Source organism: Hemitrygon akajei, chromosome 4 (assembly GCF_048418815.1).
Source record: "Hemitrygon akajei chromosome 4, sHemAka1.3, whole genome shotgun sequence".
Taxonomy (NCBI): domain Eukaryota; kingdom Metazoa; phylum Chordata; class Chondrichthyes; order Myliobatiformes; family Dasyatidae; genus Hemitrygon; species Hemitrygon akajei.
In genome coordinates this window covers 77,213,470-77,230,535 of record NC_133127.1, presented here as the reverse complement: position 1 = coordinate 77,230,535, position 17,066 = coordinate 77,213,470, and the positions used below count along the sequence as shown (strand labels likewise).

Here is a 17,066-nt window from a genome sequence, read left to right as displayed (position 1 = left end):
GCACAAAATCTAGCATCAAAACAAGCATGTTTAAGTTCAAGTAAGAAGAAAATTAAGACATTAGGTCAAGAAAGGTTAAAGATGCAAAAGAAATCCAACAGCTCAAATCTGAACGAACATGAAGAACTTTGGGTTATCAGCAGAATTGGATTCCATCCCAATTTGTGACCTCATAGCAAGGTATATTTTCCATTACAATCACAGCAGAAATTAACCCTAGTTCTATAAGGTAGAAGGACATGATGGGAGCAATACAGCAACTAAAACTGACATGTCATGGTTATAGATGGAACATTGGACTACAAACACAAATAGCAAAAGACCATACAAATAGAATCAAACAATTGCACAGATCAAAGCTCTATACTCCAGCCACATCTACTCTTCAGAGTACAAATAAACAGCTAACACAAGGCAGCATCTCCAAGAAAATCCCCATCAATGATGGAAGTACGATAAACCTGAAACATTCCAGCAATCTTCAGGCAAAAGAGCCTGTGGGTCTTGCAAACATAAAAGCTTGTCTTCAGCCATCTCAAATCACTCCCTGCAATCTATTTATTTATTTTAAATAGCTGAGAAAGTTATGGAAAAGGCTACACAGCATCCCAAGCTAACATGCTGAAAAAAAAAATAGCCCTTCACACCAGCTCACCTCTAGCCATAATTGGCAACTGGTTCATTATTGATATCTGCACCAAATTATAGTGTAAAACTTCATATAGATAATTACAAAGAAAATTGCATCCAGGTAGTACAATGGAAAAGCAATACAGAATAGTGTTACAGTTGCAGAGAAAGCACAGTACAGGTAAGCAATAAGGTGCATGGGCCATGATGAGGTACACTGTAAGGACAAAAGTTCATCTTTATTGTACAGAGGTCTGTTCAAAAATCTTATAACAGAACTGACACTATCCTTGAGCCCAGGGGTGTTGTTTTCAAACTTTTATATCTTATGCTTGATGAGAGTGACTAGAAGAGTGCATGTCCAGGATGGGAGTAATCCTTTATTATGTTGCCTCCCATCCCAAGGCAACCAGTTGGCAACATCCCAACAATAACACTCCTGAGACAAGCTCTGTTATCCACCTCCTCAGTTACTCTACTTCATCATGATGGAAGATGTTATCAAGTGCCTTCAAGCAGTTCTTTGACTTCAGAATTGAAATTAGTTTATTATTGTCGCATACTCAAGGTAAAGAACAGCTTGTCTTACTTATTATTCATACAGATCAAATCATTACAAAGTGCACTGAAGTACAACAAAGTGGAAAAAATAACAATGCAGAATAAAGTCTAACAGAGAAAATACAAGACAGACAATAAGGTGCAAGGTAAATAACTAAATAACAAGGTACATTGTGAGGACAAGAGTCCATCTCGTCATACTAGAAGTTTTATAAAAGCAGGTCTGTGATCCGCCATTTTGCAGCGCATCGAGTAAGTCGCATTCCACAGCAGCTCCACTTTTCTTTATATTTTATATCCCACTGACAGATTCCTTTTAAGTTTGATGATTTATTACTTCTACTGAAGGATTTACAATTTAATTACAATGGCCAAAAGAAGTCGTTCTGGTATTGAACTGAGAAGCGGCAAGACTTTTCCTGAAACGGAACAAACAAAGAAAGCGGAGGAACCTGTTACTTTAGCAGGAATATTTTCTTCAATACAGGACATGAAGTCGGAATTCGGATCGCTTAACACTAAGGTTGATAAGCTGACGGACTCCAATGGGAAGCTTGAAAAATCTATCTCTACTGTTCAAGATTCTCTGAAGAATTTGGACTTCCAACTTCAGGCGCTTAAGCAGACTACAAATCAAATTGAGAACGAACATGATCAATTCAGGCAAACAGTTAAAGAACAAGGAGTGAAGATGTCTTCGATGGAAAAGAAAATCAATGAAATTACCTCGGAATTATCTAAAATGAAGAAAAAAATGGTTGATTTAGATAGTAGAGGGCATCAGAGGAATTTGCATATACTGCCTGAAAATACTGAAGCTGGCAATCTGTTAAAGTTCTTCTCAGATATGTTGTATTCACTTTTTAGTGAGACTCTGGAAGCTAGCCCTTTAATTGAGTCCATAGAATTCCATTTTCTCGGCATTCGTCTGAATTACATCCTTGACCAATTGAACTTTGTATTATTATACAACCAAAGAAGCCATACTTCGAGAGGCCAGAAAAAAGCGAAAGATAATCTTTAAATCAACAGAAATTCGTATTGTTGAAGATTACCCCCGAGATCTTTGCCGAAAGAAGGAAATACCGAGAAGTCATGAGTGAAATGTATAAATTTACACCCCTCTCTTCGGTACCCAGCACGGTTGATAATTTTTCCTGAAGGGTCTAAGTCACTGAGAATCTACTCTCCCCAGGAGGGATGGCAGTACATTAAAAATTTTAAAGTTAAGCCGATTACTGAATAGGCAATTCTGATGTATGAGATGTTTTTAGATATCCTGAGCCAAGTTTATTCTATGCTTTTTAAGTCTTTGATATGGGATGTGGCTGATTAAACTTTTTTTACTCATTAATAATTAGTGTGTATATATATATAAGAACTGTTTTGTAGAGAACTCTTACATTATACTATAAAGGTCCATACAGGAACTGTCGTGTATTTCTCTTTTTTTGAGAGAAAGAACTCTAATATTATTTGCTTGGATTTATTTTTCTTTGAATATGTGATTAATATACTTTAGACGAATTTAAGATGGCCGTCACCAATTATATTTTTACTACTGTTAGACGTAACATTGTAATATTTGAAATCTGTTCCTTTTATTATGTCTGGTTTGGATGGGATTAATATTTTAAATTTAATATACATAGCTGCAAAATGGAGGATAGGGTCAAGGGTTATTTGTTTAGCATGTGGCCAGTTTATTGGTTACTGTCTTTCTTGCTTTGTGCGGGGGGGGGGGGGGGGGCAGGAAGGCCTATTAGAATAGTGTTTTTTTTTACTCGATTGGGTGGTTCTTGTGATGGATTTTTTTTCCCGCAAATACGTCACTCCTTCCAGTTGTACCTGTGCCTTTTGGATCAATCTGTGCTTGTGTAATAGTTTTTTTTTTATACAATATTAAATTAAATTTTAAACATGGATGTTAATAAAATTAATATAATCTCTTGGAATCTGAATGGTGTGAATCATCCTATTAAGCGTAAAAATATTTTTAAGAAATTAAAAACACAATGCAGATATTATTTTTGCACAGGAAAATCATATATGGAAACAGGATGAGGACAGATTTCTCAAATTTTGGAAAGAACCTTTATTTCACTCGTTGTCGACTAATAAAGTTAGAGGCGTATCTATTTCTGTTAACTCCAAAATCCCTTTTGTACATTTTAATACTATTACTGATTCGATTGGAAGATATTTAATTGTTATTGGTTTATTATGGGAGCAAAAGGTAGCTCTGGTATGTGTATACGCACCTAATGTAGATAATTCCAATTTTTTTTTAAAGCAGCTTTTTTCTGAGCTACCGAATTTGAATGAATATAAGTTGATCATGGGCGGTGATTTTAATTGCTGTTTGAACCCAGCGATTGACAGGTCATCAACCAATCCGTCGCTTCCTAATAAAGTGGTGGCATGGATTAATTCTTTTTTACTAGAATATGGCCTGGTCGATATCTGGAGATATAAACACCCTAACGACAAAGACTTCTCTTCCCCCCCCCCCCCCCACACGTTCATCGTAAGTATACTAGAATTACTTTTTTTTTTAGATACATGTTTGCTACACTCCATTGCTGAGTGTGCGTATGACATCATCGTGTTGTCGGATCACACGCCTTTGAAGTTAACCCTGAAGCTCTCGGATAGCTTTCTGAAAATGTCACAGTGGAGATTGAATCCTGTATTGTTACAGGATCCAGCTTTTGTTAAAGTGCAAATTTCTATATTTTTTGAATTTAATACAACTGAAGGAACATCAAACCTGGTTATATGGGACACGATGAAATCTTTTCTTAGGGGACAGATAATTTCATACTCAGCAGCTTTAAGAAAGAAAACTAAAGCGGAATTGTCAGTGCTTACAAATAAAATGAGAGATAGATAAAGCGTATTCAGTTAAACCTACTGAAGACCTATATAAAGAAAGGGTCGAACTTCAATCGCAATACGATTTGCTTTTGATCTTTCCCATTGAACAGCAACTTCTTAAATCTAAAAGTTTATTTTATATACAAGGAGATAAATCTGGTAAACTTTTGGCGAGTCAGTTAAAGGCTGGTATGGTCAGACGACAGATCTGTAGACAAGATAGAATTGAAACCTTAGACCCTTAAGAAATTAAGATATTTATGGATTTTTATTCTAATCTTTATAAATCTGAATTCTCTGATAATACTATTATGAACAGATTTTTGCAAAAGTTAAACATACCCAAAATTTCGACTCAAGATGCTGATATATTAGATGCACCTATCAAACAAGAGGAGATAGCTAAAGCTATATCCTCTTTGCAATTAGGGAAAGCTCTGGGACCTGATGGTTATACAGTGAAATTTTATAAGACTTTACTTTAAATGCTTATACCACGTCTTCATCAAACCTCTACTGATTCTATACCCTCTGGGAATCTTCCAAAAACTTTTTGAGGCATTAATTTCATTGATTCCTAAAAAAGAAAAAGACATACTGCAACGTACATCCTTATAGACCCATCTCTTTGTTGAATGTAGATTTTAAAATTCTAAGATTCTAGATAATAGACTTGAGAATATTTTGCCTACTCTTTATCTCAAATGATCAAACAGGATTTATTAATAATAGATATTCACATTTTAATATTCAAAGATTTTAAAATATCATTTATTCCCCCTCAGTCAAAGAATCTGAATGTATTGTATCTCTGGATGCAGAGAAAGCTTTTGATAGGGTGGAGTGGCCTTATTTGTTTCAGGTTTTTAAGAGGTTTAATTTCGGTCCGGGATTTATTTCCTGGATTAAATTGATTTATCAAACCCGGGTGGCTGCGGTTATAACTAATAATCAAAAATCTCTTTCTTTTAGATTATATAGAGGAACCCGCCAGGGTTGTCCTCTCAGTCCTCTATTATTTAATTTGGCTTTTGAACCACTTGCTATCGCTCTTAGGGATTCTAAGTCTGTGCAGGGTATTAAAAGGGAGGATAAATTACATAATGTTTTGTTATATGCGGATGATTTATTAGTTTATATTTCAAACCCTAGGAAATCTATCCCTTTTATGTTATCTATATTTACAGAATTTACCATTTTTTCTGAATATAAACTTAACTTACATAAAAGTGAATTATTTCCTATTAATAACTATTCTGATTATTATGATCAAATACCTTTCAACATTGCTAAAAACTATTTCACTTATCTTGGTATTAAAATCACTAAAAAATTTTTAAAGACTTAAGTATAATTGAATATACTCAACAAGCGCTTTCTAAATGGTCGCCTATGTCGATGTCATTGATTAGTCGAATAAATGCTATAAAAATGGTTATTTTACTGAAATTTTTATATACATTTCAAGCAGTTCCTTCTTTTGTTCTGAAAATATTTTTTGATAAGATAGATTCTATGATTCTGTCTTACATTTGGAATAATAAAAATTCTAGAGTGAATAAACTTTTATTGCAAAAATCAGAAAAAGATGGAGGACTGGTGCGACCAAACTTCAGATTTTATTATTGGGCAATTAATATTTGTTATATCACCTTCTGGATTCATGGTATAGATAACCAGGACTGCCCATCATGGTTACATTTGGAGGAGAATTCGGTAACAGGGTGTTCTTTAGCTTCTTTATTAGGAGCTCCCCTTCCTTTTTCCCCTCTCCAGAATAGGTAGACAAGATCTCAATCCTATTGTTAAACATACTTTAAAAACCTGATTTCAGTTTTGTAGATTTTTTTGAATTAAATAATTTTCTACTCTCTAGTAATATCTATTCTAATTTTTTCTTTAACCATCAACTCTAGATAAGGCTCTTTTAACATGGAAAACTAAGGGAATAAAAACTTTTTTAGATTTGTTTTCAGAGGATTGTTTAATGTCTTTTTCACAGTTAATGGATAAATATGATATATCTAGTACACATTTTTTAGATATCTACAAATTAGGAATTTTTTACGTGATTTTTTACCGAATTATCCCTTGGCTTACCCATTAAATTTGGTTTATGCTATCTTTCAGCTTAAACCATTTCAAAAACGATTAATAGCTATTATTTATAAACAGCTATTGAATGCTCGCCTGTTGCCTAATGACAAGGTTAAACGCACTTGGGAAATACAACTTCAACATTCACTTTCAGATGATCAATAGAATAAAATTTATTATCTAGTTAATAATTCATCTATCTGTGCATGTCATTCCTTAATTCAGTTTAAGATAGTACACAGGGCCCATATATCAGAAGATAAATTAGTGTATATTTTTTCTAATATAAGCCCTATTTTGTGACAGATGCAACGCAGAGGTGGCTACTGTAACTCATATGTTTTGGTCCTGTGTAAACTTGAATAATTTTTGGAGGGATGTGTTTAGAATATTATCAAAAGTTATAGGTGTGGATTTACAACCCAATTCACACGGCAATTTTTGGGATTATTCCAGAGGAAACAGGTAGAGTTTCTGCTTCCGCTCAACGTGTGACAGCCTTTTCAACTTTACTGGCTAGGAGAGCCATCTTGTTATACTGGAAAGATTCTAATCCACCTACTGTTTTTAACTGGCTCTCTTCTATTATGCCCTGTTTAAGTTTGGAGAAAATTAGTAGCCGGACCTTTGATACATCTTTTAATTTTGAGTAAGTCTGGCGACCCTTTATTCAATATTTTCATATGATTTAATTTTTTGTTTTAATTTTTTTTTTTAATTTATATAAGGAAAAACTTTTCCTTATCTGTGAAGGTTCGGAAGTGACTGGAAGGATGTTTTTTTTCCTTCTTTTTTCTTCTAATTTTATCCTCAAATGGGCTGCCCAATCTTTTTTTTGTTTCAGGTTAGTTTAGTGGGAGTTTTTTTATTCTTCTTATACAATAAAATTTCCAATCTTTTTTTTAAAATGATTTGTCAAGAGAAGTTGTGGTTTCTTGTTTATATTATATATACAACAGCATAATACTATACCTAATTGACTTTGACAATATATACTTTTTTTTTGCTGTTTATACGTCTTTTGTATTATGTGTTTGTTTTAACTTCTCCTCTGATTTGTAATTTTTTCTTTACTGGAAAATCAATTAAAAAATTGAAAATGAAATGAAAAGCAGGTCTGTTGGTCTGGCAGATGAGGATCCAGTTGCAGAGGGAGATGCTGATTCCCAGGTCTCGATGAGTTTACTTGTATTTGTAGCATTGAAGGTAGAGTTGTAGTCAATTAAAAATAGTCTAACATAAGTGCCACCATTGCCCAAATGGCTCCAGAAATGATTGTAGGGCCAGGGAGATGTCATCCACTGTGGACCTGTTTCAGTGGTAGGTGAATTACAGTGGGCCAAGGTTGCCTTGGAGACCAGAGTTAATGTATGCCTTGATCAACCTTTCTAGGTATTTGATAATGGAGTACTGAGCAGCAGTCATTGAGGCATGTAACCTTGTTCTTCTTGGGTACCAGGATGCAAGTGGTCTTCTCAAAGAAGGTAGGAACCTCAGATTAAAGCAGGGAATGGTTAAAAATGTCTGCAAATAACCCCAACAGCTAATCTGTTTTTACTCACCAATAACTGCTGAGTAGGTCCAGATTTTAACAGAGCTTTGGTCCAAACATATACAGGGGACCTAAATTCTAGAGTGATTTGAAAGTAATGTTATACTTACCTGTGATATTCTCAGTCCATGAATGAGCTGACATAAGAAAGCGAACATAAACATATTTCAGTTGCACTAAGTACAACTAAGCACAGCCATTTCTTGATTATTAAAAATTGAGATTACAAAATTGTTGGATTAATTTGCTTAAAATGCGATCAACAGATGAACAGTTCTTTCAAAAACTTCTACACTCCTGGAACATAGTGCACAGACATTTCAAATCATTTTGAAAGCTGGTTTCAGAGCAAGGATCAACTTCACTATCACAAGACTTAGAAACCAGGACAGGGTGATTTTAATAACAGTTCTCAATAGCACAGCATCTTAGTCCCTATTACAGCTGCTTATCAGCAGTCATTAAAACAGATTAATAAGTGATTCATGATTTGTTCTCTGTAACAAACTGAACTGGAACATAAAGTGCTGGTAATGCTCAACAGTCATACAGTATCTAATATGAGAGAAACAACTTTAAATGCTTCCTATTGATGAACCTCCATCAGAACTCAGAAAAAAAGAGAAACAATGATTTGGGTTTCATAGAAAAGGGAGTTATGGGAAAAAAATGCCTAATATAAATTAGAGAACAAAAAAAGATTAAACGACGTAAATGATAGTGGTCACTGCAGAGCATGTTGAAGCCTCATTAATTGCATCGAATTTGCCTGCAGATTAAAAACAAAAATAAGGACGGGGAGGTTAAAAAAAATGTTAGTATTGGGAGATATAAAACATTGAGTTTGCTGGGCATTTAAAATATGAGAAAGCTGGAAACTTACTTTGAGGTTACTTAGAACAGTGCAGGAAGCCAAAATGGAGAGGTTAGAGTGGCAATGCACTGAAGATTTAAAAGTAATGGGCAACTGGATACACATGGCCATTTTTGCAACTGAATGAGAGCAAATTACAAAGCAATCATCAAATCTGCATTTGGTTTCTCCCACGTAAAAGAACCATACCAAAAGTACCAGATGCAGGATTTTGAAACTGTGGAAGTGAATCATAGTTTCATATGCAAAGTTTATGGGTCCTTAGATGATGCAAAGCGAAAAGGTATAATCTCCTGTAGATACCATGAGATGAGAAGTGGGTGTTGATGGATATGGTAAGAGTAAAAGTTTCATTATAACATCTGTGATTAGGAATTCAGAGGCAGTAACAAAAAGCAACTTGAAATAGAATGGAGAATGAACGCAAACTAAACCAGTTCCTAGAATCAGAAAGAATAATGGATGGGGGGGGGGGGGGGGAAAAAGAGGATTTTCAAGACTTTGGCCATACGTGAAGTCATTTTATGACCATGATCTGCAACAAAAAAAAACATTCTGAGTGGCAATATTAGAGAATGCTAGAACAGTGGCCACAAACATTGTAGACAACCGTTTACTACCAACCAGTAAAATGAGGTTTCAGTAATGCAGTTGTTATTGATGCTACTAGAATGGAAATGGCTGGCACAATTTACCTGATTATAGGGGACCACAGGGTACAGAGATTAGCAGAGACTAAACAAGAGGAAACTATTCTCAGTAACAGCAATAATACATACTATAGGGATAGATGATAAATTATGGAACTGGGATTTGAGGAAGAGAGAGAAATAATAAATCAAACTCAGTAGCTCCCCTAAAGACTTAAAACAGAAAAAACAAAGTCCAAAAATAGCAGGACAAGCAACTTCTCTACAGAGACACAATCAAAATTTCAGGCAAATAAGCTTTCATCATAATGCAAAGAGCTGGAATTAATAAAGGTAGAGACAAAGAAAGGAGGGGAAAAGGTTGACTAATCAGGTGATAACCAAGTGAGTCTAAATGACCTAAATGTAGGATAATAAAAATTGCTGATAATGGGACAGCTGAAATAAACAAAAAAGGTGGATCAAGAGGTTTACATGCAGTCAACAGACCATTTCCTGTAACGTGCAATTGAAAGGCAAGTACAGTTATTGAGTTTTACTGCAAAAACGCTCAAGACTCAGAAACAGACATTGCCTTATGGTTTCCTCCACTCCCCTTTTTTTCTTACAGCATTTATCATCTCTAACATTTTGCTAGTTCTGATGAAAGACTGATGAACTCTCTCTCGGTTTCCACTGGGTTGTTCTGTTTTAACAACATATTGTTTCCTGGAATTCAGTTTTAGCAAGATCATTCCTTGGAATTATTTGCACAATTGCAGAGTTTAGAAGATTCTAATATGTCTAGTCAAAAGACGAAGAGCTTACATTTCAGCTTCACTGGAATAATGTTGGAGGTTAAGAACTGAGGATGGGAGTGCTACAGAGAATTATGTGACAAACAAAATAAACTCAAAGTCATATCTGCCCACCCAGCAAAAGTATTTCACAAAGTCATCATCCATTCTATATTTGGTCTACCATATGTAGAACCTATGGCATCTTGAACAGTTCCAGAAGACAAAATTGAACAAAGACAAAGTTGCTACTCCAGCTGTAAACAACTACTGAGATCCTGAATAGCTGAAAAAGGTTAAAAAGTAGGGTACTGCACAGAAATCAGAATGCAGAAAGGACAGGGAACTTGATAGACAGAATGAATATGGAGACCTGTGAGGTGAAAGGTTAGGACAGAAGGAATCTTATGGTGATTCTGAAAAGGGCGAAACAAGAGGAGAAAAAAAAGGAAAATGGAATGGACACGCCATTGCTTCCTAATAGTTAAGGCTGGTGGCAATCCATTTACTGAGGACATAATCATATAAGCATCATTAACATGACAGCACTGTCAGCACAAATGCAGCAGAGATGGTGAGTAGATTTAGGGAATAAAACAGTGAGAAGCTTAGCCACATGGATGAGGATACTCTGAGAAGTATCTATGCATGCTGAACTGCCTCAGCACACCTATAGTGACAAGTAACTCACTGTTTCTTGACTTTGTTCCTTAATGGTTAAAAAGGACAGGAACTGGAATTTCAATTGCTTTATATCACATGTACAAGGTATGTACAGTGAAAAGCATACTGTTCACACAGATCAATTTATTATACAGTGCATTAAGATAGTACAAGGAAAACCAGTAACAGAATGTAGAATAAAAGTGTAACAAAATGCAGTACAAGTAGACAATAAGGTGAAAAAATGATACAGGTTAAGAGCTTAAATCCATCTTATTGTATTAGAGAATCTTATAAAAACAGGGTAGAAGCTGTCCTTGAGCTTGGTGTTAAGTACTTGCAGGCTTTTGTATCTTTTGGCTGATGAGAGGTGGAGAAGAGAAAATGTCTGGGGTATGTGGGTCATTGATAATGCTGGCTACTTTACTGAGGCAGCCAGAAGTACAGTCTCCATAGAGGGGAGGTTTGTTTCCATGATGTGAATTGTGTACACAACTCTGTATTTTCTTACAGTCACAGGCAGAGCAGTTGCACTACCAAGCCATGATGCATTCAGATAGGATACTTTCAACGGTACATCAATAAAAATTCTTGAGACGATGGGAACATGCCAAATTTCTTTAGCGCCCTGAGAAAGTAAAAGCGATGGTGAGCGTTCTTAGCTGTAGTGTCTACGCAGTTGGACCAAGACAAGTTTTCGGTAACGCTCATTCTCAAAAACATGAAGATGTAGACAGGAGCACTGACACCATCCCATTTCCTGAAGTCAATGGCCAGATCTTGTGTTTTGCTGACCATGAGAGAAGTGTTGCCATGGCGCTATGACACTGTCAAGCGAGTATTATCCATTGGCACACCTATCCTTTAGCCATTATTCACTGGCAGACCAATCCAAAACAGTTATTTATGAATATTGAAAGTAAGTATAGCCAACAATACTATGATTAGGTTCCTACTAAAGATAAACTGGAAAGCAAAAACTTAATATACGATTGCTTTCACTGGACACTAAAAAACCCAAAAGTGGACAAAAGGACACATTGTTCATACACAAAACTGCCACTTTTGATACTTATTTTGATAGTTCTCAGATTTTACAGATCACTTCCCAAATTTGAATGATCAGGGTTGAATAAATGCTTGGCAACAAACAGCAATTCCATTGGGGGCATGGGCTATCCACTTGCATTTTGTTTTTGAAAACAGCTTAAAATCAATACATTTTGAAACAAATCAATTTAGATTGCAAAACTTCTACAAATTATTAATGCACAAAGCTAAAATCCAAGTTGAATGCTAAAATTGTGAAAACTCACTTTCATAGCCTAAAAGACCTGATCACCTGATGAGTTAATAGAAAACAATAGTTGCTTTTCAATTTAACAATCTGCAACATTTTAAATCCTGAGTAAAATTCAATTTTTAAATCAATTTTCCTAAAACGTAGTTATAAATGAGGACTATAAAAAACAATTCAGAAAGCAAATTGAATAATTATATTTATTGCAGGCAAAGTAATTCCATAATAAAATTTAATTTAAAAATAATTTACCCAGTCTACTTAAAATAAACTGCTGTACTTGTGCACTTCTAAAGTTAATTTTTAGAAATCCTGAGAATAGAACATGTCAACTTTATAGAGAAACAACAATTAAAAAGTGTAACTAATCTTCACAAGAGTAATTTTCATTTAATTTATTATTGCTCATCAATATCAGTAGGGAAACAGCTTTCTTATAAAAAGTAGAATATCTTTCAAGTAATAACTAACAATGCATGCAAATTCTGAATTGAATGCCTAACACTTACTGCAGCACTCTTCCCAGGAAAGCTGAAGAATGCATCTGGACCTGGCTTTGGTGGAACATGATTGAAAATGGTCAACAGTTTCACTGCATGCAGTGGCTGCAAAGAAAATTATTAAAAAGAAAATAGTTAACAAAAATTTATAAAAACACTAAAAGACAATATTGTCTACATCCATGCATTAAGAAAGCTTTCAAAGTTTTGTCTTGTGCCCAACCTTAGTAATTACAATAGTTAAAGTCAATATGAAATTTCAAAAATTGCATTAACAGTCTTCGACTTCCCCAGCAGGCTCTTCCCTTTCTCCCGTGGTCCTCTTCCGCTAACACTCGTTGCTCTGACATGACAAGTGAGCTCAGACCCATGCCATGCTCCTCCTGTGAAATATGGGAACTCAGGAAGGCTGACAGTCCCTGAAGACTACATGTGCAGGACATGTGTCCAGCTGCAGCTCCTGATAGACCGCATGGCAGCACTAGAGCTGCGCTTGGACCCACTTCGGAGCATCCAAGATGCTGAGAATGTTGTGGATAGCACATTTAGTGAGTTGGTCACACCGCAGTTTAAGGATCTAAGGAAAGATAGGGAATGGGTGACCAACAGGAAGAGTAGTCACAGGAAGGTAGTACAGGAGTCTCTTGCAATCATCTCCCTCCAAAACAGATATACAGCTTTGGAGTCTGTTGGGGGAGATGGCTCATCAGGTGAGAGCAGCAGTAGCCAGGATAAAGGCACCGTAGGTGGCTCTGCAGCTCATGAGGGCAAGAAAAAGAGTGGCGGAGCTGTTGTGGTAGAGGATTCCATGATAAGGGGAATAGAGAGGAGCTTCTGTGGCCGCAAATGGGACTCACATATAGTGTGTTGCCTCCCGGGTGCAAGGGTCAGAGATGCCTCGGAGAGGCTGCAGAGCATTCTGAAAGGGGAGGGTGAGCAGCCAGCTGTCGTGGTGCATGTAGATACTAATGATATAGGAAGAAAGTGGAATGAGGTCCTACAAGCTGAATTTAGAGAGCTAGGAGATAAATTAAAGAGTAGGATCTCAAAGGTAATCATTTCAGGATTATTACTGGTGCCACGTGCTAGTCAGAGTTGGAATAACAGGATAGCTAGAATGAAGAATATGTGGCTTGAGCAGTGGTGCAGAAGGGAGGGTTTCAGATTCTTGGGGCATTGGAACCGCTTCTGGGGGAGGTGGGACCAGTACCATCCGATCAGTCTACATCTGGGCAGGGCCAGGATCAATGTCCTAGGGAAATTGTTTGCTCGGGCTTTTGGGGAGGCTTTAAACTAATATGGCAGGGGAATGGGAACCCACTCAGAAAAGAAGAAGGAAGTGATGCAAAGACCAAAGCTAGAATTAGTGAAGAAAAAAGTAAGAGTGCATAAAAGTAAAAAGCAAAATTCACATAGGCCACTAAATTCTAAAAGGACAATTAGCATAAGGGCACTTTATCTAAATGCCCGTAGCATTAGAAACAAGGTTAGTGAACTTGTGGCACAGATCAGTACAAAGACATATAATTTAGTGGCCATTACAGAAACCTGGTTGCAAGGTAGAGATGACTGGGAATTAAATATCCAAGGATATCAGGTAATATGGAAAGATAGCCAGGAAGGCTGAGGAGGTGGAGTAGCACTCTTGATTAAAGATGAAATCAGGGCAATTGTGAGAGATGATACAAAATCTACAGAGCAGAATGTTGAGTCCATCTGGGTAATCTGGGTAGAGATTAAGAACAGTAAGGGGGGGAGGGGGAGAGAAAAATCACTGGTGGCTGTTGTATTAGGCCACCTAATAAAAATATTGCAGTGGCAGAGCAATTAACCAAGAAATTACTGAGGCTTTTAAGAATGGAACAGCAGTTGTCATGGGCGATTTTAACCTCCACACAGATTGGGTGAATCAGGTTGGTCAAGGAAGTCTTGAGGAGGACTTCATAAAATGCATCCGTGATGGCTTTCCTGAGTAGCATGTTAGTGAACCTACAAGGGAAAATACTATCTTAGATCTAGTCCTGTGCAATGTGACAGGTAAGGTGAACGATCTTGTAGTCAGGGATCCTCTTGGAAAGAGTGATCATAGTATGGTTGAACTTCGCATTCAGATAGAGCATGTTATAGTTTATAGATCTAAAACTAGTGTATTATGACTACAGTTTACAGACTACAACGGGATGAGGGAGGAGTTGGCTACTGTGGATTGGAAGCAAAGACTATTTGGTAGGACAGTTGAGGAACAGTGGAATACTTGCAAAGAGATTTTTCACAGTGCTCCACAAAAGTATATTCCAGTCAAAAGTAAGGACAGTAAGTGGGGAGAGCCAGCCTTGGATAACTAAGGAAATAAAAGATAGTATCAAATTAAAAGCTCGTGTACAAAGTCGCAAAGAGTAGTGGGAGACTGGAGGATTGGAAAAACTTCAAAAAAACAGAACAACTAAACAAGAAATAAGGGAAGATAGAGTATGAAAGTAAATTAGCATAAAATATAAAAACAGATAGCAAAAGTTTTTATAAATATATAAAGTGGAAGAGGGTGGCTAAAGTCAACGTAGGACCCTTGGAAGACCATAAGGGGAAATTGATATTGGGCGATAAGGAAATGGCTGAGGCACTGAATGACTATTTTGTGTCGGTCTTCACGGTGGAGGACACGTCTAATATGCCAAAGAAGGATGTTATGGACGAAATGGGAGATCGGGACCTCGATAAAGTCACTGTCACTAAAGAGTTAGTGATAAGCAAACTGGGGGGCCTGCAGACAGGGAAGTCCCCTGGTCCTGATGGAATGCATCCCAGGATGCTGAAGGAATTGGCAGAGGTTATAGTAGACATGTTGGTAATCATTTATCAAAACTCCCTAGACTCTGGGCAGGTCCCAGCGGATTGGAAGACAGCAAATGTCATGCCACTTTTTTTTTTTTATATAAAAGGATGTAGGCAAAAGACAGGCAACTATAGGCCAGTTAGCTTAACATCTGTAGCCAGGAAAATGCTTGATGCTGTCATTAAGGAAGAAACAGCAAAACATTTAGAAAAGAGTAGTTCCATTAGACAGATGCAGCATGGATTCAGAAAGGGCAGGTCCTGTTTGACAAACTTACTGGAGTTCTTTGAGGACATTATGAGTGCAGAGGATAGAGGGGAACAGGTGGATGTCATATACTTGGATTTCCAGAAGGCGTTCAATAAGGTGCCACACAAGAGAATGATAAGATACAGATGCACGGAATCGGAGGAAGTGTATTGGCATGGATAGTGGATTGGTCAACCAATAGAAGGCAGAGAGTTGGTATAAATGGGTGTTTCTCCAGTTAGCAGTCTGTGGTGAGTGGGATGCCGCAGGGGTCGGTGCTGGGCCCGCAGCTGTTCACCATTTACATTGATGATTTGAAGAGGGGACTGAGTGTAACGTAACAAAATTTGCTGACGACACTAAACTGAGTGGAAAAGCAAATTGTACAGAAGATGTGGAGAGTCTGCAGAGGTCTAGATAGGTTAAGTGAGTGGACCATGGTCTGGCAGATGGAATACAATGTTGGTAAATGCGAGATCATTCACTTTGGAAGGATAACAGAAGAGCAGATTATTATTTAAATGGTGAAAGATTGCAGCATTCTGTTGTGCAGAGGGACTTGGGAGTGTTCTGCATGGATTGCAAAAAGTTGGCTTGCAGGTACAACAGGTTATTAAGAAGGCAAACAGAATGTTGGCATTCATTGTTAGAGGGATTGAATTCAAGAGCAGGGAGGTCATGCAGCAACTATACAGGGTACTGGTGAGGCCGCACCTGGAGTACTGTGTGCAGTTCTGGTCTCTGTACTTAAGAATATAATGGCTTTGGAGGCAGTGCAGAGGAGGTTCACCAAGTTGATTCCAGGATAAAGGGGTTAACCTATGAGTAGAGATTGAGTCACCTGGGACTATACTCTCTGGAGTTCAGAAGAATGAGAGGGGATCTTATAGAAACATACAAAGTTTTGAAAGGAATAGACAAGATAGAAGGAGAAAAGTTGTTTCCATTGGTAGGTGAGACTAGAACTAGAGGACACTGCCTCAAGATTCAGGGGAGAAGATTTAGGACAGAGATGAGGAGAAACTGTTTTTCCCAGAGAGTGGTGAATCTGTGGAATTCTCTGCCCAGGGAAGCAGCTGAGGCTTCTTCACTAAATATATCTAGGAAACAGTAAGATAGCTTTTACATAGCAAGGGAATTAAGGGTTCCGGGGAAAAGGCAGGTAGATGGAGCTGAGTTTACGGACAGATCAGCCAGGATCTTATTGAATGGCGGGGCAGGCTTGATGGGCCAGATGGCTACTCCTGCTCCTATTTCTGATGTTCTTATGTTCTTATTATTCTCAAATCAGTAACTTACATCAATTACCACCATTGTTCAAAAGAACCTAGCCTCAATTAAGTGCACAACTATTTGCTGCACTGATATTCTGCATATTATCAGAAGTTCAGCCACTAAACAGGGAACCACAATTTGCTGAATTCCCCTTCAGGAAAGAAGAGCACTCCTTTAGAATTGTTTCATATCTTCATATTTTGCACTAAAATAATGAAGGCTTTAAGCG

General features: G+C 37.0%; 1 protein-coding gene across 2 annotated transcripts in view; it reads right to left on the bottom strand.

Annotated features, from left to right (window-relative positions):
- Positions 1-17,066, bottom strand: part of lrba (LPS-responsive vesicle trafficking, beach and anchor containing) — an 807,866-nt gene that overhangs the window by 767,168 nt on the left and 23,632 nt on the right. For both annotated transcript variants that reach the window (XM_073042906.1, XM_073042907.1), the window contains exon 4: positions 12,490-12,585. In XM_073042906.1, the coding sequence (XP_072899007.1) occupies positions 12,490-12,585 (96 nt within the window). The remainder of the gene's footprint in view (positions 1-12,489; positions 12,586-17,066) is intronic.